The sequence below is a fragment of the Paramisgurnus dabryanus genome, chromosome 11, assembly GCF_030506205.2.
Source record: "Paramisgurnus dabryanus chromosome 11, PD_genome_1.1, whole genome shotgun sequence".
NCBI classification, from domain to species: domain Eukaryota; kingdom Metazoa; phylum Chordata; class Actinopteri; order Cypriniformes; family Cobitidae; genus Paramisgurnus; species Paramisgurnus dabryanus.
This window is the reverse complement of record NC_133347.1, coordinates 6,395,872-6,420,004: the sequence shown is the minus strand read 5'-3', so window position 1 is coordinate 6,420,004 and position 24,133 is coordinate 6,395,872. Positions and strand designations below refer to the sequence as shown.

Below are 24,133 nucleotides of genomic sequence, written 5' to 3'. Positions count from 1 at the left end.
CCTACTTGTGTTGCTAACAGAATGTCTACTAATATCCTATACTGGGAATTGTTATCTGTGATGAGACGATTCAGGATTAGATATTGTTAAAGGGGACATATCATGAAAATTTGACTTTTTTCATGTTTAAGTCCTATAATTGGGTCCCCAGTGCTTCTATCAACCTAGAAAATGTGTAAAAGAACAACCCAGTAACTTGTGAAAAAACAGGTCATTGAATTGTGGCTCCCCTTGTGATGTCAGAAGGGGGTAATACTGCCCCTTAATCTGCATTAGCCAACCACAGCACTGCAATGTAGTGCAGAGATCAGCTCATTTGCATTTAACTGGACACACACAAAACAGCACATTTTTGCTCACATTACAAAGTGCCAATTTTAGCATGCTGTAATAAATTATCTGTATGGTATTTTGAGCTAAAACTTTACATATGTACTCTTGGGACACCAAAGTTTTATTTATCACTTTAATAAAGTCTTGTGAAATGTCCCCTTTAAGAAGAAAAATTTAATACAACTAGATGTCCTTTATACTAAAGACAGGGATAGGTAAGACTTTTATCACATTACCAATATGTTAGAAAATGAGTGAATTATACCCTTGAGCTTGAAAACAGATCCGCTTTTAAAGGGAGGATCTATTTAATATGCTCACCGACAGGCATTGTTTTCTCTGGTGATATGGATTCACATCAAAACAATGACATTCTGTATGAATAAATGCAGCAGAGACATGAGAAAAAGAACAAGTTGTTCCTTTTGCTCAACTGATGAAGCAAGGCGCCAGCAACATCAAGGTCATAGGTTTAATTCCCAGATAATACACGTATTGGTTAAATGCACACAACCTTAAATGCACTGTAAATCGCTTTGGGAAATGCGCTGATTAAAACATTTTACATTATGAATTAGACTGCTACGAAACAATTTGTAATTGTGTAAATATTTATTTTATATTCAATAAAATGTTGTATAAGGACTTGAGAATATATACTCGTTTCATTTGATTACATTTTTTACTTGAATTTAAAATGAGATACAAAGCTGATGCTTGGGTAGTAAACTCCAAAAAAGACAACATGAAAATAATCATTTAGGAAGCAAAACCAACCTCTAACCTCAAGAGAGACAGGTCAGTTACTTCTGTAGCTCCGCACTGACGGAGAAACTAAAGGAGATCCAGCTGAATTCCTAAATTGGACAGCTCTTTTGTTCAAGGTCATGCCTGTTGTTTCCCAAAATAACTTGGAGCGGGTGCATCCAAAGTGTAACACTTAGTAGAGTGTTATCTTGGGACACATAGACTGATGTTCCGTCCTTAAAGACGTGTCAAAACCAAGACTAGCAACTTGTTGGACGTTAGCGCGTCTGAGGATTTAAACCCTCTTATCCAGACGACCCTTAGGTTATGCGTTTCCTTTCCCACCATCCTAGAATGTGTACTGGTATACAGTAACATACAAAAAACACCTAAAAGAATATTAAAGGTTTTTTAGCAGAGCAAACACGTTTACATTATAAGAAATAGCCACTGAAATTTTATTTTATGTTATTACCTAATGACTAGAAAGAAATATGTACACCATTACAAACTGAAATCGAATGGTTCTTCTCACTTTTACTAGCAAAATGGCTTCACAGAACCAGCATATCCTTGCCCACATCTTGGATAACATGTCCAATAGGAGCTTGGCTCTGAGCCTTGAGGTAGCACTGTTTTTTACACTCCAACAGCTTCTCCAGGTCTTTCCACATCTTCATCTGTTTCGTGTTGGGCTCCTGGTTCTCTCGCACCTGTTTCACTTTCTGACGCAGAACCTGTGAGCCCAAAGACAAAATCGGCTTTGAACAACACTCACAGGCTCACCTGCTCATGCAGGATAATAACAATCATTTACATACGTTCAAAGTGAGGTTGACAAAACAATGACCTATAAACCACCATCAGAATTTTAAATTCTTGCCAAGCCATACATTTGTTTTAGGCATTACTGTTAAATTCACAGATTTAAAGAGGTTCTAGAGTACGAGCGGTAAACAGTTAAAGGGCAGGACTAGCAGTTAGGGGACAGCTTGGCATACAGTCATCTCTCTTGCAGAGTGTTGAAAGGGTGGACTACCGGTGGTACATCGGTGCAATGATTACACAAGCTTTGTTCTAACTCTGGCACAATGTGCCGTGACAGCGACTGCATACTCCACAGGGTTTGGCAGAATAATTACAGGGGCTAGGCCCCCACTCTTAACTAACACCAAGTTGACTCCAACAGATGAGATAAAGTCAGTAAAACGGAAGCGAGTTTCACAGACGGTGAAAGAAGATGCTTTACTCACCTTGCCTAAGGACTCCTGCTCTGCTATGTGTGTAATGTACTTCTCTCTGCAAATGAAATGTTTGCAAGAATGATTTAAAGGATTAGTTCACTCAAAAATATTATTTGCTAACTATTATGCTGTTTGTTTTTATGCGTTATGCCCCGTTCAGACCGCCAGCGACTAGCAGTAGCAGAGCGACATCTTTTTTATTTTAATCAATGAAAGCTTGATGGCTTCCAGCAACAGTGACTGTTGGCGACTTGATGGAGCATGTTCAGCGACGCAACAAAAGTTGAGAAAAGTTTAACTTTATGCAAATGATGAGAAACTACCAATAAGAGCAAATCATGATATCCATCCCTTGTCAGTTAACGAAGTGGATGGTACTCGGTTGTTTATGTAACCAGATTTAAAGGATTCATCCATTTTCTTCAAAAAATCCAGATAATTTACTCACCACCATGTCATCCAAAATGTTGATGCCTTTCTTTGTTCAGTCGAGAAGAAATTATGTTTTTTCAGGATTCATTCCAGGATTTTTATCATTTTAATGGGCTTTAATGGACCCCAACACTTTTAATGTAGTTTCAAAGGACTCTAAAGGATCCCAAAAAGGCATATGCGTCTTATCTAGCAAAACAATTGTCATTTTTGGCAAGAAAAATAAAAAATATGCACTTTTAAACCACAACTTCTCGTCTTCCTCCGTTTGTGACGAGCCACTGCGACCTCACGTAATTGCATAATCACGTCGAAAGGTTCCGTGTTATATATATGAAACGCACATTTGTGGACCATTTTAAACAATAAACTGACATTAATTAGTATCATTCGACATACAACAACGTCGGAACGGTCCTCTTTCTTAACACTTGTAAACACTCGGGCGTAGATTCGCATACTTCATTCATGACCTCTTGATGTGATGACGTATTACGTGAGGTCAGCGTTGGCGCGTCACAGGACCGAAGGAAGACGAGAAGTTGTGGTTTAAAAGTGCATATTACTTGCCTCGTTTAGAGTCCTTTGAAACTGCAATTTTAAACTGCATTAAAACTGTTAAGTGTTGGGGTCCATTAAAATTTGAAAAATCCTGGAATGTTATAATTTCTTTTCTACTAAACAAAGAAAGACATCAACATTTTGGATGACATGGTGGTGAGTAAATTATCTGGATTTAAGAAAATGGACTTTAAAAACACCTCCTAATGACCTCATTAAAAGAAACCGGCGGTACACAGCAAGAAAGTCTCTGATGGTCTGAACATGGGGTTATAATCTCCTTACACAGTGGAAAACAGAAGCGGCTTTACAATAATATAATGTTAAGCCTGGAGTATACAGGTTCTGGTCATATAATCAGAATATCATCAAAAAGCTAATTTATTTAACTAATTCCATTCAAAAAGTGAAACTTGTATATAACATGCATTCCTTACACACAGACTGATATATTTCAAATATTTATTTATTTCACTTTTGATGATATAACTGACAACTAAGAAAAATCCCAAATTCAGTATCTCAGAAAATAAGAATATTACTTAAGACCATTACAAGGAAAGGATTTTTAGAAATCTTGGCCAACTGAAAAGTCTGAACATAAAAAGTATGAGCATGTACAGCACTCAATATTTAGTTGGGGCTCCTTTTGCCTGAATTACTGCAGCAATGCGGCATGGCATGGAGTCGATCGGTCTGTGGCACTGCTCAGGTGTTATGAGAGTCCAGGTTGCTCTGATAGTAGCCTTCAGCTCTTCTGCATTGTTGGGTCTGGCATATTGCATCTTTCTCTTCACAATACCCCATAGATTTGCTATGGGGTTGAGGTCAGTCAAGTTTGCTGGCCAATTAAGAACAGGGATACCATGGTCCTTAAACCAGGTACTGGTAGCTTAGGTACTGCACTCTGTGCAGGTTAGAGCGGCACGATTCATGCCAAAATGTGAATCACGATTTTTCTCCATGGGAATTGAGATCCCGATTCTCTCAAACGATTCTCATATTTTCAACAAAAACATTTATTGCACTCAAGTAACAAAAATGTGCTACAACGGACTTCTAGTTATAATAAAGTGTCTTCAAAGTCTCTTCCTTTTTTAGACCCCTTAAGATGGTAAGTAAACTGCAGCCTTCCAAATGAAAAATGGCCAGAGGTAACTTATCTCCTTGCCTTTTTTCGGAACAAATATTGTTGCTTCGTCACTCTCTCCTTCGCCACCAGGATTTTCCGCAATGGCGCACGTTTTTCCTCTCATTTGTTTGAAAATTGCCGCTCCAAATCCATTAAGTAAATCGATGTGTTTAGGTTTGCCGCTTTGTTCCATGTCACGCAAATGAGAAGAAGAGAGTAGAGAAACGATCGGGTCTCATTGGTGAATGAATAGGGTTTGGTTTTACACTGTGTGAGTGTAAGCAAGTTTAACTGACATAACATTTGGATTGTTGTTGTAATCATGTAAATATAATCATGTAAATACGTGAATGCAGTATCTGAATACAGGGAAATACTGTACATGCAAGAGAATCGTAGTCATTTACAAAGAGGATCGCATGTATGTATAAATCGAGATCGTGATTCTTTTTCCGATTAATCGTGCAGCACTAGTGTAGTCCTTTTGGAAAATAAAATCTGCCTCTCCATAAAATTGGTCAGCAACAGGAAGCATGAAGTGCTCTAAACCTTCCTGGTATACAGCTGCGTTGACCTTGGACCTCAGAAAACACAGTGGACCAACACCAGCACATGACATCGCACCTCAAACCATCACTGACTGTGGAAACTTAACACTGGACCTCAAGCAACATGGATTGTGTGCCTCTCCTCTCTTCCTTCAGACTCTGGCACCCTGATTTCCAAAGGAAATGCAAAATGTGCAAGATGCTTCTGATGCTTATTGTTCAAGAGTGGCTTGACACAAGGAATGCGACAGCTGAAACCCAAGTCTTGCATACATCTGTCTGTAGTGGTTCTGGACTCCAGCTGCAGTCCACTCTTTGTGAATCTCCCCCACATTTTTGAATGGGTTTTGTTTCACAATCCTCTCCAGGGTGTGGTTATCCCTATTGCTTGTACCCTTTTTTCTACCACATCTTTTCCTTCCCTTCGCCTCTCTATAAATGTGCTTTGACGCAGAGCTCTGTGAACAGCCAGCCTCTTTTGCAATGAACTTTTGTGTCTTGGCCTCTGTGTGCAAGGTGTCAATGGTCATCTTTTGGTCAAGTCAGCAGTCTTCCCCATGATTGTGTAGCCTTCAAAACTAGACTTAGAGACCATTTAAAAAGGCATTTCTAAGTGTTTTGAGTTAATTAGCTGAATAGAGTGTGGCACCACGTATCTTCAATATTGAACCTCTTCACAGTATTCTAATTTTCTGAGATACTGAATTTGGGATTTCCTTAGTTGTCAGTTAAAATCATCAAAATTAAAAGAAATAAACATTTTAAATATATCAGTCTGTGTGTAATGAATGAATATAACATACAAGTTTAACTTTTTGAATGGATTTAGTGAAATAAATCAACTTTTTGATGATATTCTAATTATATGACCAGCACCTGTAGTGCGTTTTTTAAAGTGAACATGAGCGTACATTCAAGCGGTGTGCAGACAGTGCAAGCATTGTTTTTTGCGTAGAAATGGGACAATACTTCAGGCTCTATTTTACAACTTCAAAAAAAACAGAAAAGCATACATTCAAGATTCAAGGCATTCAGAAATGAATCATCCCTTTAATGTCATGTTGAATCACTTTCTCTCAAACAGGCCTCTATATAGACAGACTTTCATTTCACTGCTTACAGCAAAAATTGTATTTAATAGTAAAAGAACAATTCTCCAGCTCCTGAGTCACTCCTACTTAGAATTGAACCTGCAACCTTTGTGTTAGCAGCCCAGACCCTTAACCATAAGGCTACCACCCACCTCCACATTCAGCAGCAATACTGCAGCATTTCAAATGTGTAGGCTGCACAGATCAGTAATAGTTAAAAAGCTACTTTAAACGTTACTGAAACAAAAGAAATGAAAACAACAACAACAACCCACAGTTCTGAGCAGCAGGCAGGCATGCTGAGAGCTACAAGCTCAAAAGAGTCTCTCAGCAATCAAGTGTTTGTCAGTTAGAAAACAAAAGAGCTTGAGTATTTGTGCATGTCTGTATTTTCACTTAAAGGAATATTCCATTTTCTTAAAAGAAAAATCCAGATAATTTACTCACCAACATGTCATCCGAAATGTTGATGTCTTTCTTTGTTCAGTCGAGAAGAAATAATGTTTTTTGAGGAAAACATTGCAGGAATTTTCTCATTTTAATGGACTTTAATAGAGCCCAATATTTAATACTTAACTCAACACTTAACAGTTTTTTCAACGGAGTTTCAAAGGACTCTAAACGATCCCAAACGAGGCATAAGGGTCTTATCTAGCAAAACGATTTTCATTTTTGACAATAAAAATAACAAATATCCACTTTTAAAGCACAACTTCCCGTTTAAATCCGGTCGTCATGCGCTAGCGTGACCCGACGCAATACGTCATCACGTCAAGAGGTCACAGAGGACGAACGCGAAACTCCGCCCCAGTGTTTACAAATGTGGTGAAAGAGGACCCGTTCCTACGTTGTTGTATGTCAACTGATACTAATTAATGTCTTTGTGTCAGTTTATTGTTTAAAATGGTCCGCAAACGTGAGTTTTATATATGTAACACGTGACCTCCCTACGTCACTACGCATTTACGTTAGGTCGCGCTGGACCGGACCTAAACGAAAAGTTGTGCTTTAAAAGTGTATATTTGTTATTTTTCTTGTCAAAAATGACAATCGTTTTGCTAGATAAGACCCTTTTGCCTCGTTTGGGATCGTTTTTAGTCCTTTGAAACTCCGTTGAAAAAAAATGTTATGTGTTGAATTAAGTGTTAATTGTTGGTGTCTATTAAAGTCCATTAAAATGAGAAAAATCCTGCAATGTTTTCCTCAAAAAACATAATTTCATCTCGACTGAACAAAGAAAGACATCAACATTTTGAATGACATTGTGGTGAGTAAATTATCTGGATTTTTCTTTTAAGAAAATGGAATATTCATTTAAGCTTTAAGGTTAATCAAAAGCAAATATATCTCCAGGTGCTTACCTGAGAGCGGTCCGCCGCACCTGTAAGTCCATCGATTGACTGATCTTACTCTGTTCGTCTGCTCTTTGAATTTGACTCTCAATAATCTGTAAGGGAGACGTCGAGAAAAGTGTGATACAAAAACATATGACCGGAGATCTCTAGGAACATGTTTTTTTTTACCTCTTTCATGCAATTAATGTTATGGTATCGGCTTTCTTCCTGTGCTATTTCCTCCCGGAGTGTCCTGACTTCCTGTAAAAAATCATGACAATAATTTGCTAAGAAATGCAGCAGAAAACAGTTCTAGAAAAATGTATGAATTGAAGAATCACTTCTTGTCTACTCATGAGTTGGAAATTTCCCTGCAGGATGCTGAACTATCACCCAGCTGACCCATATAACACTGTTTGAGACCCCAATACCTGTTCCAGCTTGGATCTGTTGCTCTCCAGCCCTGCGGCACAGGTATCATACTGAGCCTTTCTTTGCTCGTAGTCTGGAGCAAGTTCCTGTTTAATGAAGCAAAGACAGTCTGACAGTCAGTCACATCACATTTAGATCTGATATGATCTGAAATGCCCCCCTGTAGTTAATAGTGATTCTCAGAATGGGGGTCCGAAACGAACAGATTTGTATTTCCAGTATCTGTCCTGATGCTAAACAGTCACTCACTGCGTGTTGCTGTCTCAAAGCTCTCAGTTCCTTTATCAGTGGAGATAGTGCAGACTTCTTCTCTGCTATTACTGAATTCAGCTTCTTTACCTGAAATAAACACAGACGTTCTTTATTACCGAATTAGACGAATTTCGTCTAACTATGTTCACACTTAATACAGTGCTCAATCCCATTAGGAATTCTCTTAGTATTAGACCCAGTTTCGGTTTCATTTTTTAATCTTAAACTTAAATGTCATGTAGCTCGATTTAACAGTAATGACTAAAACATTTATTAGAATAAAACGTTTGCTTTTGACCATCAGCTTCTACTGACTTCTCTGTGTGTGATCACAATGAGCTCCATTAAAAAAATACACACGAGTACATCTCAATAGGATTGTACCAGAGAAATCATCATCACCCAAATGGCATCTATAAAGTGTATTACTTCATTGATATTCATTAATAGATGTTGACAAAACATTTGCATTTATAAGACGCTTCAGCAACTCACAAACTACAAAGCATTTAACAACAAAACTGAAGAAACTAAAACTATGCATGCACACCCATATGGCATAAAAATATATTAACTAATAACTTAAAATATATTTCAAAAATGGGCAAAAAAATATATGTACTGAAATATATTTGAAAATATTTTTTGGCCATTTTTTTATATTTTGAAATATATTTTAAAGCATTTATATTCACATTGCATTGGTAGAAAAATGTTGTATGTTACAAACCAAAATAACAGGTTTGAAAAGATTAAAATCACCCATATTCTTAACCGCAAAAACATACTTATAATTGTAAATTTTTTACAAACTTTTTTATTTTGGCCAGGAAAACATATTTTTGCTACATGAGTTGTAAAATTAAATAATTATTTGTTGGTCAAAACAAAAAAGGTTAAAACTAAATATATTTTCAAATTCACAAATATATTTAATTAAGCTTTACTTTCTACAAAATGTATTTAGCATATACTTAAAACATATTTTTTGCAAAAAAAAAAAACTTTAGTTCACCCAAAAATGAAAATGCAGTCATCATTTACTCACCCTAATGTTGTTCTGAAACTGTATGAGTTTCTTTATTTTGTTTAATACAAAAGAATATATTTTGATAATTAATGGTAAGCACGCAGTTGATGGTACCAATTGGCTTCCATAGTATTTGTTTTTTCTACTATGGAAGTCAATGGGTACATTCTACTGTGTGCATACCGTCATTTATCTTACTTTGTGTTCAACAGAATAAAAAAAAAACTCATACAGGTTCAACTGAACATGAGATCGAGTAAATGATGACAGAATTTTAATTTTTGGGTGAACTATCCCTTTAATGGCGACATGAGCGGCAGTGACCATTGGCAACAGGAAGTTGATGCAACTTGATGCAAATGAGGAGCAACTTTCGGGAGCGACTACCAATGGGAGTCAAGCAGTAATTTATCTTTTTTATCAGTTACTAAGAGGAAGGTTACTTAATGTTTTATATTTACTAGGACACCAGAATTAGGTACGCCCCTAATAACCTCAATTAAAGAGATGGGCGACACAGCGACAAAGCTTAATAAAGAAAACATTTCGTATTCCAAGTCTGCTTTCGAACTGCCGGTCCAAGCTCACCATTTCAGACATGTCGTCCAGCGTTCGTCCCTTCATCTCGTCCAGCTCGCTCTTGATAGCGGAAACTCTTTCCAGTTCTTCCTGAGTATCGCTGTAGCCTGAGATTCCCCGCTGCGCCTCCAGAGATTGCTAAACACCAAAACACAAACAACAAACGCATGAACAACAAACAATTGTTCCCCTTACAAATTAAATTGCATCAGTTTACTAAAAGATGTTTAAGTTAGCTCTCAGAGTAAACAATTTTTATTATACCAATTCTGTAAACATTTTAGCTGCAAGCAAAATAAAAGGTTTGAAATGACAGAAAAACCAACACGGTAAGTCTGTCTACATTTACAGCTACAGTATCTTCTTAATATCCTGTTTAATATGGGCACTGTAAAAACGCTGTAAAATCGGAAGGATCCTGCCAGCCGAACAACCTGGGCTTAGCACCACAAATTGCGACGTAAAGTACTGTGCTTGGGTACAGAGGGGACTTCATATTTTGAAGGAATCCCATTTTGAGGGGAACCGTTTCAACTTTTGCAAAAAAGTTAGTCAATCTGTCTTTAGATGTGTGTCACGTTTATTGGCTAATGCATTTGCGATCTTGATATAGATGCACTTTGCTATGACATGACATGTGAAGGGGAATGAGTCTGTTAAGGATTTGATTGATGGCCAAACTGCCATCTCTGCTTGAGTGAGTGAGGGAAACTGAACATCAGGTGCCAAGAGGAGGGCTGGCGCACGCTTGTGCAACTAACCGCAATCCAAAGAAGTAAAATTCCCCACTCCAAAAAAACAGCGTCAGACAGCGAGCAAATGGAACGATCACAAATAGCCCCAGCTCAGCCTTTCTGCGTCAAACGGACTATCAGCGAGTCAAAGGCAGGGACGTTTCAGGGGTGTGAAATCATTTCCAGGAAGATGCTGTAACTTCAGAGTTAATGCAATTTAAATGGACAGAGATGAGTGCGAGCGAGGCAGATCATGTCACAGTGAAAGCTGTGGTCACACATAATGCATTAGGACTCAACGAACAGGGATTTGGGCGAGAGGAATATTACAGGCTATTGGGACAGATATGATACAGGAAGTTAGGTAAAGCTACTTGTGACCCTCGACTGTAACACCCATCATAAATAGAGATTTATACATCAAAAGTTGAATAACTAAGCTTTTCACTGATGTAAGGTTTGTTAGGATAGGACAATATAAATCGCCTTTTAAGTTGTCCAAATAAAGTCCTTAGCAACACATATTAATAATGATCAATAAACTTTTGATGTATTTATAGTAGGAAATGTAAAAATTTTTTATTGTTGGCTATTGCTACAAATATACCCGTGCAACTTATGACTGGTTTTGTGGTCCAGGTAACACATCTTAAACTGAGACATAAGGTATTTAATGGAGGTACATTAATGCACCATGAATAGTTGTGTCAAATTTCTGCAGACCCAAGTTTACAAAACAACTTCTAGAACCAGACAAACGTCCTGTAACCTATTATCAAATAGACTAGAATTTTTTAGTGAAGACTAGGAAGGTAGAGAAGCTCATCAGGGTCTGTGTGTTTACCAGCTGCTGTTGTCCAGCTGTGTGTCGATCTCTCAGGATCTCCTCAGTCCGCTGGAGAACGCCATACTCCGCCTTCCGCTCAGCCATCTCCTGACGTTTCTTCTTATACATGCTGTTCTTGCCTCGCATCTTAGCCACATACCGCTTGAACTACAATGAGAAACAGAAAGATATAAGACAGCCGTCTTGATTATAAAAAACATGGAAAGTAAGCAGTTATGAAATACTTAAGCACAGATACGGAAAGTTCTGACATGTTTTCTTGTAAATAAGCATTTTTTATCAGGCTCTTATGTTTAGGTTCAGTAATTTCACTTTAATGGCAATGAAAAGGTCAGTAGTTAAAATGCCTTATTTTCACAAATGTCACTTTTATCATTTATTGGTATTAAACAAATTTGACTGTCTTTAACTGCAAAACCCTCTAAGTACACGCAAGAATTCTCTTGTATGGAAAAATCGACATTGTTTTTAATGGATTCTGCCATCAAACTGGTATTTCTGAGTGGCTTGAGGCCAGATTAAGCAGATTTGAAGCTAAAGTATTTGATGAATAGTATAATACATGCTGAGAGCATTCGGTTAATATAATTATTTCCTTTTTGACAAAGGTGGCTTTTAGCAGCTTTTGCATCTGAGCTCTTCTATATATATATTATATATTTATGCTTTTGGTCCAAAGTGACTTAAAGTGAATTAAAAGCCAAGGTATACATTTTATCAGTACATGTGTACCCTGGGATCGAACCTAACACCCACAACCTTTAGTGCTGCAAACCTAATGGTTTACAACTGAGCTACAGGAATATTATATTAAAGAGCACCTATTGTCCGATTCACGTTTTTAAATTTCCTATGGTGTGTAAGTGTGTATTAGTACGTTAACGCATGCAACCCAGGTGAAAAAGTAGTACACTTCCATAGTGTACTTAAAGTGCTTTATTTTCGCACACTAATTTTGTACTTAACATACTAAATATTCATCTTTAGTACTTCTTATGTTCTTAAGATTATCCAAGTGTACTTCACTGTGCTATTTTGAGACACCATAAATATGAACTAAAATGCACTTTTAACATACTATCTCTGTATTAAAACATTTATTTAGTTAACACTTGTATTAAACTTGAACTAAACTTTCATACAAAGATGGGTTCAAGTTTACTACAAGTGGTACTTAAATACTTTTTTTAAATACATTTTTAGCACATTTTAGTTCATATTTATGGTGTCTAAAAATAGCACAGTGAAGTACACTTAGATAATCTTAAGAACATTTTAAGAAGTACTAAAGATGAATTTTTAGCATATTTAGTACAAAATTTGTGTGCGAAAATAAAGCACTTCAAGTATACTACTTTTTCATCTGGGAAAGGTACAAACCCCAAAGTAAACGATAATGCTAGTTATCGTTCGTTTCCAACAGAAATCTCTTTTCTTGTATTACAACAACGGCCAAATAATCCTGAACACAAAATCCAGAAAAAACTATTTAACAATGTAACTCCACAATTCATAGTACATCTTTGTAACATGTTTCAGCAATACATTTATAACATTTATAGTGTGTTTACAACAATCTCCTGAAATGACTTTACACTGACTTTAACTCTTTCCCACCATTGACGACTTATCTCGTCAATTAAAAGAAGACATTTGTATATAAAAAAACGTGTTCCTGATGAATTTTAATGTTAATCTGTAATACTTCGATTATCCACTAGATTGCACACTTACCCAATTTATGAAAAAACTGAAACCAAAACGTTATTTACTAATTTTAAACTCTGTGTATATTTTGATAATCGTTCTGCATCTGATGTTTAACAAAATTCAACTCTTCACAAAAATTCAATTATTTTATCTTTTTGCTATATATATATATATATATATATATATATATATATATATATATATATATATATATATATATATATATATATATATTTTTTTTTTAGAGTTTATAAGCAGAGAAAAAAATATTGATAGGATGAAACGTTTTTTTCCCGTTCTGTTTGTTTATGGTTTGTTTGAAAGCAGTGGGTCTGTTCTTTCATTTGATATACTTGTATGTTTATATATTTTTAGAAGAAAATTTTCCTGGAAGGCATTTTGCGAAACTTTTGTTAAAATCACAAAAAATGCTGCTGGGCAACTTTTCAAAAAATGGCTGGCGGGGAATGAGTTAAACTAATATTGGTGGTAATTTTTAGAAAACAACCAGTCTGTAAAAAAACATTTTGGCATCGAAAAACATCAATCTTCAATATGTATCAAGCAATTCTTGCAATCTTGTTCTTACTGTTAGATTGTGGAACATCTACCAATACCACTACTATGATCTTTACTTTACTGTAACTCTACAGCTTCACTTCACCACATGGATAGCAAATACTAAGTAAAAACTCTCTGACAGTAAATACTGAGAAAATGAACTCCAACATCATAAAGAGATCCAGAAGAATCTGCTGTGCTATGAGAACGGACAGTGAGATAATGGGCTATTTCAGAAGGGATAAACCCAGATCAGAAATACAATGATCCTTGGCTCAGTGACTTTATCTCACTAATTACCGCAAACATAGCAGAGCATCGTCTTGCACAAGAAAACGATAGCCACACACACACACACGCCACTTAAGGTATGGTGTGTATTCGGGGTTACGACAAGACAAAGTCAGAAGAACACTGTGGCCTTGGCTCATTTTTCCAGTGAGGTGAGAATCTCGGGAAGAAAACCGGTTCGGGGACTGAGCGACTGCGAAGAAAGGGCGAACCAGGGTGGCTCTGGGACATCTCTGTGGATGGCAACAAAAGAAACCTGAGCCCGCAGGCATGCAACCGGAGGGACAAAAAACATCTTTATCTGGCAGCTTGCTCGCTCGGGCTATTCTTCTGTTAGTACTGCCAATGGCTATAAATGTTGAGAGCGAACTCAGAAATCACACAATGTGCCGTATGTCACCAGGAGCACGCGGAGATTGTGTGTTAGAGTTTATGGTTTGTATATTTTTGGACGGCAAGGGCAGACAAGGTTGGGGGATTGGACGGGGGCAGCAGTAATGCTGGGTTGTGATCTTTTGTGCTCCTCCTTTATATTAAATGCTCCAAGTAATGGGTTTTGTAAATGGGTTGTAGATATGTAGGTCTGTCTGTATCTATGCAGAAAATAAAATAAACTCCAAATTATTTAAGTCTAGAAAGATTTTTATTAAAGGGGACATTTCACAAGACGTTTTTGAGTAGTAAAATAAATCTTTAATTTCCCCAGAGTACATATGTGATGTTTTAGCTCAAAATACCCCACAGATAATTTATTTTAGCATGTTAAAAGCGCCACTTTGAAGATGTGAGCAAAAATGTGCCATTTTGGGTGTTTCCTTTAAATGCAAATGAGTTGATCTCTGCACTAAATGGCAGTGCCGTGGTTGGATAGTGCAGATTAAGGGGCAGTATATTATCCCCTTCTGACATCACAAGGGGAGTCAAATTTCAATAGGCTATATGCTTGCAGAGAACTAAGTAACCGGGTTGCTCTTTTTCACATTTTCTAGGTTGATAGAAGCACTGGGGCCCTAATTGAACCCAGGACCCAGTTTTCATGATATGTCCCCTTTAAATATATGCATGTGTTGTGCTCCTACATATTGCAATGAACAGATGCATGGTCCTATTTTTTTGGTTTTTAATTGCAACCCCTTATAAAGTTAGAATTATTTCAGATGATACTCTCTGATGAGTTTTCTGCTAGCTTTACCCATCATCCATCTGTATTTAGTTACTTTGCTGGGTCTTCTCACTGCTTAAAACCATTCCCATTTCCATCCTTGTATATTGTCCATACATGGATATTGTTGTCTATCTCCGCAACCTGCACATCCCTGTCACATATGTACATTGTCCACTGTTAAAGCTATCCATCACTTGGCTGCTGCTGTTCACGCTCGGATGGGCCATGGACAGAAGTGAGCATTATCAAGTGAAGGCTGATAAAATCGCAGGATGTTCAGGATTGGGAGAGGGGGCTCTATTTTAGTAGGGTGCCGCTCTATCTGCTTAGCCTGCCAATATCTCTGCACAAGAGCAGACAGGGATGAAACGTCTGCATACATAAAACATGCAGACAGACAGAGAATAGCTAAGACAAGACAGCTCATAGGCGTCAGAAACAAAGAGTGACATATCCCTGGAAAAACTGGTAATGAGGGGTGATGCTTTCAACCCATAAACTCATTTTAAAGAGAGAGACATATTTGTTAATAATCCTGTGTAATTAATAGGAAAGATTTCTCTTTTGGGTAAGACCACAAACTTATAGGATATTTAAACATATGTTAAAATAGCCATATTCTACATGTTTTACTATTAAATCCACATACAATGTTAGTTAAAGATTCTACTTTACTAAAACTTGGTAAGACTTCATCCTTCATTACAGCCTTACCAAAGAATCACTGTATAAGAGTTTGGCAGAGAAAATTAAAGCACATGCCCCTGTTATGTCTGTTAAATACCTCATCCCCACGGATCAGCTCCGCTCCACCTTGCTCTCGTGCCCGACTGCTCTTCATGTTCAGCTCTTTCTCCACAGCTGCAAGCTCCTCACGGGCCTCCTGCAACTCCTCCACCTTGCTCTCCTTCTTACGGACTATAATAGTAGCCTACAAGCAAGCAAGTCAGAGTTTGAAAGTTACTCTCCTTGCTGATTTAGTGACAGTGAAAGCTGGAATGAGATCAGGACACCCCATATGAACACCACGGCTTAACTCATTCCCCGCCATTAACGAGTTATCTCATCAGTTAAGAGAAAACAATTCCCAATTTATAAAAAAACTGAAGCAAAAAATTATTTATAAATTTTACACGTTTTGATAATCTTTCGGAATATGATCTCTAACAAAATTCCTTCACAAAAATGCAATTATTTTAGCTTTTTTGCTTTTGTATTTTTAAAGAAATACCCATATTTAAGAGATTTTAAAAAGAAAAAAAATATATAAATAGGATAAAAAAAAATTCCCTGTTTTGTTAGTTTGTTTATTATTTGTTTGAAAGAAAAGGGTCTATTCTTTCATTTGATATATTTGTATGTTTATATATTTTTAGAAGAAAATTTTCCCAGAAGGCATTTTGTGAAACTTTTGTGAAAATCACAAAAAATGCTGACGGCGAACTTTAAAAAAAAAGGCTAGTGTGGAATGAGTTAATGTATGAGCGCACAGGTGTTTGTATGAACCATCGCTGATAAGATTTTGAATTGAAAATAATAAAGAATAGAAAATATATAAAATGAAAAAGTTTGAAGCAATCACTGAGAAAATGATATAATATCCAAGCAACGATTTGGATATCTTGGGAAGAAAGTATATTGTACCTCTTTTGTCTGCAGTGTCCCTGGCTTTGACTAAACCTGCTTGCGCTCTGATGAGGCAACGCTTATCATTGTTTGCAATGCATGACGAGAAACGTACGTTAACTTTCTTTACATCAAACATTACACAAAACAAAAATGTTTCTGCGCAAGTCTGTCATTTTATTTGCAGATTAATAAAACAAGGTCAGAAGAAATAGTTTTTGAAAAATAAGTTATAACGGGGTTAAAAAATGACATTCCATGACATTCTGCTTTGTACAGTAAATTCCATTTTTATGCTTGGATTCTGGGATTCCGTCCGTGTTTTCCGCACCGCAGAAATCATAGGGCCCTACAATTGCATTAGCAATTGAATTATTAAGATCTTTGGGACAAACACAACCTCTTTCCATACGACTGTAAGGGCCAGGGGTAACATGGTCACTAATACACTACGTTTTCATTTTGGGAACCTTTGGATTTAAAGGCTTAAAGTCGCCATGAAACGGAAGTAGCGATTGCCTTATTTTCCCCGTGGTGACGTATATCCGAATGAAACGGCTTTTGAGATGAAATAAGGCAGGGCTGGATTTGAATTTGTCCAAGGAGATCTGATTGGATCGTTTGAAGTTGGGTCGTGTTGCTAATTGCTAATCGCTGCGATCTTCTCCCGGACCCCGCCCACCTGCCATACTTTGACCGGAAGTGAAGAGAGATCGTTTTGAGGAGGGGAGGAGATTTGCATTTTTGATTAAAGATCATGAGCACACACACATTTTTTAAAAATAATGAAGCTCACAGATAAGTCATTTGTTAATAATACCACAATATAAAAAATATATATATATAGTTTTTCATTTCAATTTCATTGCGACTTTAAAGCCCGGAATACACTGCAGGATTTTTGCACTCCTATAAGATAATTTATTTTAAAGAGCAACACCTGTTCCAGTTTTTAGAGACATCTAAAGTAGATGATAAGAGGAAAAGGTGATAATGATGGTAACTGACCTGCTGTCTGAAGAGAGAGAGTTTATCATCCATGGGGTCATTACGCACCATCCTTTTCTCAATGAGCTGGTTGATCTCAGTGTTAGTTTCTCTGATCTAATAAACAACAAAGACATTTTTAAGTTATTGTGTGGAAGCCTTAGACTTGCCTCCATAGTGAAATCTTCATAGTAGACAGTAGTTTGCTTAGAAGAACTGAGAGACTGTTAAAATACAGTAAAATTAGAAACAATTATCAAATGTAACACTTCACAGAACAGCAGATGCTCACTTGGGCTCAGACACCTTTTGAATAACAAATTTCCAGTCAGTCATGAATACAGCATTGAACTTTCCATGACTTTAGTTGTACTAATTTATACACAGATAATATACATAATAAACATACACAAGGTCAGACTGTACACATAAAAGTTGTACATGAAAAGTAGGTGATGAAGTAGGTTCATTATTGCATTTAAGTGCATTGCATGGTACTTTGGTCCAGTTAAGTTGAAATTGCTAAATTAAAGTTTGGTGCATAATGCAGATAGCCCTAGGGGAAAAGCTGTCCGGGGATGCTGTGAAAGAGAAAGCAGTCTGGGCTTGGGTGGCTGGAGTCACTGATGATCCTCCAGGCTTTCCTCATACACCAATGGATCATCAGTGACTCCAGAAACCCAAGCCACAGACAAATGCTAGCTCTACTATACAGTAAGCAAGTTTAAACATTTGTATGCCATACAGCATCAAAGTAGTATAGTAAAGGCGGAAAAATAGCATATTAATATCAGTGGATTTTAAAGGGCCACTCCACTTTTTTTACCGTTTTGGAATCCATTCAGATGATTTCCGGGTCTGGCGGTACCACTTTTTACATAGCTTAGCATAATCCATTGAATCTGATTAGACAATTAGCATCATGTTCAAAAATTACCAAAGAGTTTCGATATTTTTCCAATTTTAAACTTGACTCTTCTGTAGTTACATCGTGTACCTGCTATTGAAAGTTACCAAGGGGACTATTTTTGGGCGCTGCGTAATATCATTGTGCCTCCTGCAGCAAAGTCCTTGATTATTACGCCAGAAGGAGAGTATAGCTGTGGGTTCACACCAGCCGCGGAAGAGGCGGCAAAAACACGTGAACCGCGTCCAGTTTGCCGCTTGAACATTTTGAGTTTACTCGCTTAATCCGCGCGTGAAATTCTAGTCATTCGAGAAATTCACGCGGAAATCCGCGTCATGGGAGGGGCTTCTGCGACTCCGCGGAGACTACACCACTCCGCTCGCTTCCTGTAATCACGTCACTACTACAGCAAGCTCCTGATTTGTTATGGCGGTGCGGAATTCCACCAAAGTTCAGATTTTTGAACTCGCGCGTTCCCCGCGGCAACGCTCAATTCGTGCGGAACGCCCCGCGCCTTCCGCGCCGCAGGATGCCTAATCGCGTGTTTGCATTGACTTAACATGTAAATCATCCGCGCTTGCCGCCTCTTCCGCGGCTGGTGTGAATGCACAGTAGTTCCTCGCTATATCTGCCTAGAAAATCGCAACTTTGAATTTTCCATCATTCTAAGTACACAATATAACTACAGAAGAGTCAAGTATTAAATAGGAAAAATATCGAAACTCTTTGGTTATTTTTGAGCTTAATGGTCTAATCAGATTCAAAGCTATGCTAAAAGTGCTAGCGCCAGACCCGGAAATCAGCTTGAATGGATTCCAAAAAGGTAAAATCAATTGTGTAACTCTAGGGGAGCTGGAAAATTAGCCTAGTTTCCATAAAAGTGGAGTGTCCCTTGAAGTATGCATTTATTTTAAGTATGCATCCTTCTTCTTACGCTTAAAAAAGTGAGCTATTGCAGGTTCTCTTTCCAAATTTTTGTCCTAGAGAAAGGTGAAAAAATAAGGATAGGACCGATGTGTGCAAACCTTCTCCTCTAATTCCCTCAGTTCTGCTTGGCCCATAGCTGGTTCAGATGCCACCTTCTGAAGGTACTGTACAACTTTTCTCATGTTCTCCAACTCTCTGGGCAGCTTCTCAGACACCATATACGAGTTGAACTTGATGTCCTCCTCAAGTCTCTTCATAAGGCCTGTGGTTCAGGATCACATCCCCATTATTACACTTCTAAATTAAACGTATAATATGTGACATGCAATTATGAGTTTTTAGGATTTACAGAGAAGAATAAGTTTGGGCCTGCATCACCCATGTAAGCACCACAGATGATGATGTGTTAGGACAAGTGTCCTCATAGACTTTCCGTACGTTGCTTGACTTACTTTCTGGCTTCGCATCTGCAGCTGCCAGCTGCAAGTCTTTTAGCTGAAGCTGAGCTCTCTGCAGTCTCTGTTCTGCCTGGAAAAGCTACACCAAAGAGAAATCACAGCCTGTACCACCAGAACATCGTAGACGGTGTGATCCAGTAGATAATGTTAGCTGAGAATCAACAGATTCACAAAGAGATTCAGACTGTCTCTACCTGATTCTTCTGCTCCTGTTTTTGATGAGTGAGAGATTCCTCTCTTTCTTTTTCCACTCTTAACTGTCTGGCCAGCTCCAGCATGCGTTGGTGGTTTGACACTCCCTCCACCTAGTGGACAAAACATAGCATCACACCAGAGAAGACAAAGGCTCTAAATGAGTGATTCTCAAACGTTTTTGTCCCCCCCCCCTGTTTAGGATGCATTCCTTTGTGTTCACCCCAAAGAAAATTCCTGACATTAAACTCAAACTTACTTGAATTAAACAAAACAAAACATATTAAACTATACAGTGTAAAGGTTTTATCACACAGAATTTATTTGAAACATGTCATAAAACTGGGGCACCCCTGGCACCATCTCGCGCCACGCAAAGGGGGCCCACTCCCCAGTTTGAGAACCACTACCCTAAACCAACACAAATGAGAACACCTGTTAACATTTTCTGTCCTTATTCAGCAGGGAACATTTTTGTAATTCTGTGCAAATAATCATTTTTGCAATATATAGTCACATACTGTTAACATACTACATGACATTTAAAATTTACTAAATTGATTTTCACATGGGAACCTTAATTTTAATCAAATAAAAATGTTTTATTAAAAGCTTATGAATGCATTTATGTTTGATGTCCAATTAATTTTTTTTTCAACTTTGAATTTGGTCAAATTTGGCCAATGTTAATTGCTGCTAATCAAGGGGTTCTTGGGTTCTCCAGGGTTAAACAATATTTGGTGGGCCCCTGTAAGACAACCACAGACCCCCAAGGGACTCAAGTTCCTCCGTTAAAACCCATGGTATGAGGTATATAGTTTAAAAAACACATTGTACAAAATCCTTACCCTCTTCTTAAGACGCTCCACCCGTTTGATGAGTTGATCTTTCTCTTCCTCCATTGCCACAATGTCCTGCATAGACACGTTTTTTATATTTAAATGTAGGTATTTGGCAGATGCTTTTATCCAAAGCGACTTACAGTGCATTACAAGGTATACGTTTTTTATCAACATGTGTTCCCTGGGTTCGAATCCATAACCTTTAACACTGCTAACACAATGCTCTACCACTGAGCTATACATGAGCACATATGTTTTTAATATTGTGTATTTGGGTCAGTGACTTCAATTATTTTGTGTCCATATGGTTCAATTAAATGTAAAAGGGTTAAAATTTCAAAATAAATTTGCAGATTACTTGCATACACTCTCTATTTTGAGGACCAAGTCTAAGATTTCTGGTTTTATTTCATTTTGAAAGAATATTTGGAGGATAATTGCAAAAATGTAAATGTGGTGTAACTAGTATTTTTTTAATGAAAATATAAATATATTCATAAAAAAATGTGGAATAAAATATTATCATCTAGTTTAGTGTAATATGATTTTTTTACATATATTTTTACATCATTTGTCAAAGATTATTTAAAAAACAGAGCTGTTTTCAGCATATGTCAGGACAAATATTAAATTTTTAAAATTTAAAATGTACATTTAGAAATAATTAATAAATGTATATTTTAAAATGTTTTTTTTTATTTTTTATTACATGCTTACATGCCATCAGAGTGGATGAAATATTTAATATTTCTCATTCTTTGACACAATTGGCGGTTACACCATTTGACATTTTCAGGTCCATTCAGTCTTAACTTTCATAAAAATGATGCAAATGTAATTTTTTTATTGCATAAAATTAACATAAATACACTATGTGTGTTGAAATGAACCTGATGCGTGCTTTTAAAACAAGCTTTTTTATCTTGCCAAACCGTTTTTGTCACTGACCCATTTAATGCAAAAGGCCACAGGACCAGTTTTTACAGGGAAAGGTGCTTTTCTTACCCGACGGATCTCAGCTGTGGAGAAACCTGAGCTCTTCAGCTGCTCACACTCCTTGTGGAGGTTCTTGAATGTCTCCACCAGCTCCTCATACTTAGAAAAAAACCATAAAAACAGCTTGATAAACATTTAATCATTTAACAACAATAAAGGATTAACAGAACAGTCTCAACAGATCTTGAAACTCTAGGTCCTGTAAGTTACCTTCATAACAAGCATAAGTCAAAATACAAACCCTTAAAACATATATATTTTAGTGAAACAGCACAGGAATAGATAAAGCCAAATGTTGAGCAGGCGTACCTGGTGGTAAGTCTCAGCGATGATATCATCCTGAAGAAACTCAGCAGGCACTTCTAGTTTGACAAGGAAGCGAGCAAGGTAAGCCCTCTTCTTCAGCTCAGGAATCCTCTGTACCAGCCAGTGTAGGATGGGATGCACAACGGGCTTACTCCCTGTTACCAAACCCTGACGAAAACTACTTCTGTTGAGGAACACAAAACAATGTATGAGACGACTATACGAGGATAATGTTTATGCACTTTACTGCATACTGTATTTGTTTTTTATTGACAAGATCTTGACAATGTTCTTGTCTTACACTTCAGAAATGCCTCCAGGAGGTTTGTATTTCAGCATCCTTAGAAGTGTGAACATTCTCTTGGCTGTTTGCTCAGGCATTTCCTCGCGTATATCTATAGCTTGCTGTAACAACAAAACACGTGCAAAATTTAGATAAGATTTTATGTTTATCAACACACCAGTAATGCAGTTTTCTGCATGAGATATTTGGACTCACCTTTGGATCGATTTCAGCCAGAACATCGTTTAAAATCTGCAGTAACTGCATCGGTTCCAGTGAGTCAAAGGTAATAAGATTAAAACTTTTCTTAAAGGGTTCTCGGTTCAGTTGCTCAACGATAAATTTAAGTTGTTCGCTCATCTTGAATGCTTTGTAAGCTGAAACACGAAGAATAAATTCATATAATATTAATAGTTAGGAGAAACTGACAAATACGCAACTTTTTTACTGGTTTCTCTGTCGCGCTAGTTACTGTGTTCACTTCTATTATTGTCTAATCGTATACCAGGAAAAAATATAAGGTCGTACAGCAAACGTCAACAAATCCTGCATAGGAACCGTTACGGCAGGCCTGGTTGCCAACGGGAAGTCGGTCATCTGAAGTTTCTTTGTCTTCTTCAAAATAAAAGTCCCTTTTTGAAAATCTTTACTGACAAGTCACACGAAATTATTTTTTCTTTGTTGTTGAAACTTTCAGTATACACATCTATATAACATATATATATAACATGTACAAAATAAACCATAATCAATAAATAATAAAATATTAATATATAATCAAAAAATTGACACATTAATTTAATTTTAATAGTGATTTTAAATTAACATGTATCTTTGTGTGTCTCGTATTTTTTCTCCTATATATTGTTTTCTTATTTCTATGTAAAGCACTTTGAATGACCTCTATATCTAGTAAATAGGCTTAGTGTATAAATACCCACTTTAAGTAACACCTTTTTTTTTTTTTTTGATGAAACAATCCACGCTCGATATTGCTAGAAATCTTTCTCATCAGTAATATTCAATATATAGAATACAAAATTTTATAGTCATCTACTTAAGAATTTACTAAATACTGTATTGCTTTTTTCCTTCACGTTATAACTAGATAATAAAAAGTATTTGATTTATTTTAAACGAAAACAGACTTAAAAATTCTAATATTTAATTATTTATTTCCCCTCATTTTTCTTATTTATATTATATTTATATTGTCGTAATATTACCATCATACATTTTATGTATAGTATATACAGTAAATATATCTCAGTGTTGTGTGGTGGGATTTGGCGCTGCGTGGTGCTCTGCGCGCGGCCGTCCAGTTCTGTCTCTCAGGCGCGTGAATGCACGAGTACCAAAGCATTATCTTAATTTCCACTTTCATCGGCAATTTGCACAATGCGGAGGTGAAAACGCGCGGTCTCGTCCAAACCTTTGACGGAACGCACTGGTAATATGCCAGTCGGTTGAATTTTTATCATCTGAAAGCTATTGCTAGTAAAGAATCACGCATGCATTCAAACAGAGGATTACCGCGGAGGAATTGCCTTGAAACGATGAACTGCAGCTGGGGGACGGAGCTGTGG

The 24,133-nt window shown here is 37.0% G+C and overlaps 2 protein-coding genes across 8 annotated transcripts in view; one reads left to right on the top strand and one right to left on the bottom strand.

The window, feature by feature from the left end:
* Nucleotides 1-926: 926 nt before the first annotated feature.
* Nucleotides 927-24,096, bottom strand: ift81 (intraflagellar transport 81 homolog). Of its 4 annotated transcripts, none has more exons than XR_010525967.1 (19): nucleotides 22,764-23,066; nucleotides 22,566-22,669; nucleotides 22,268-22,448; nucleotides 21,968-22,057; nucleotides 20,969-21,034; nucleotides 20,123-20,233; nucleotides 19,923-20,007; nucleotides 19,569-19,732; nucleotides 17,658-17,753; nucleotides 15,808-15,954; nucleotides 11,294-11,443; nucleotides 9,725-9,853; nucleotides 8,104-8,193; nucleotides 7,854-7,940; nucleotides 7,612-7,683; nucleotides 7,450-7,535; nucleotides 2,334-2,379; nucleotides 1,556-1,817; nucleotides 927-1,469 (listed from the first exon to the last, which is right to left on the bottom strand). XR_010525967.1 is itself a non-coding variant. In XM_073816205.1 (19 exons), the coding sequence occupies exons 2-19, from the start codon at nucleotides 22,905-22,907 to the stop codon at nucleotides 1,635-1,637; spliced, it is 2,031 nt and encodes a 676-aa protein (XP_073672306.1). In that variant the 5' UTR covers nucleotides 22,908-22,924; nucleotides 24,081-24,096; the 3' UTR covers nucleotides 927-1,634. The 4 variants fall into 4 exon arrangements, 3 of the variants coding, with proteins under 3 accessions (XP_073672306.1, XP_065104422.1, XP_065104423.1); XM_073816205.1 differs by adding an exon at nucleotides 24,081-24,096 and having other exon boundaries at nucleotides 927-1,817; nucleotides 22,764-22,924; XM_065248350.1 differs by adding an exon at nucleotides 23,076-23,134 and having other exon boundaries at nucleotides 927-1,817; nucleotides 22,764-22,924.
* Nucleotides 23,836-24,133, top strand: part of fnbp1a (formin binding protein 1a) — a 57,308-nt gene continuing 57,010 nt past the window's right edge. For all 4 annotated transcript variants that reach the window (XM_065248353.2, XM_065248357.2, XM_065248355.2 and 1 more), the window contains exon 1: nucleotides 23,836-24,133. In XM_065248353.2, coding sequence (XP_065104425.1) covers nucleotides 24,059-24,133 — 75 coding nt within the window. In that variant the 5' untranslated portion in view covers nucleotides 23,836-24,058.

Coding starts and splice junctions, on each gene's coding strand:
- ift81 (XM_073816205.1), bottom strand. CDS start 22,907: ATGAGCGAACAACTTAAATTTATCGTTGAGCAACTGAACCGAGAACCC. Junction 19,733..19,922: donor TGCAGATGCGAAGCCAGAAA/GTAAGTCAAGCA, acceptor CCTGAACCACAG/GCCTTATGAAGAGACTTGAG. Junction 1,818..2,333: donor AGCAGGAGTCCTTAGGCAAG/GTGAGTAAAGCA, acceptor TTGGGCTCACAG/GTTCTGCGTCAGAAAGTGAA.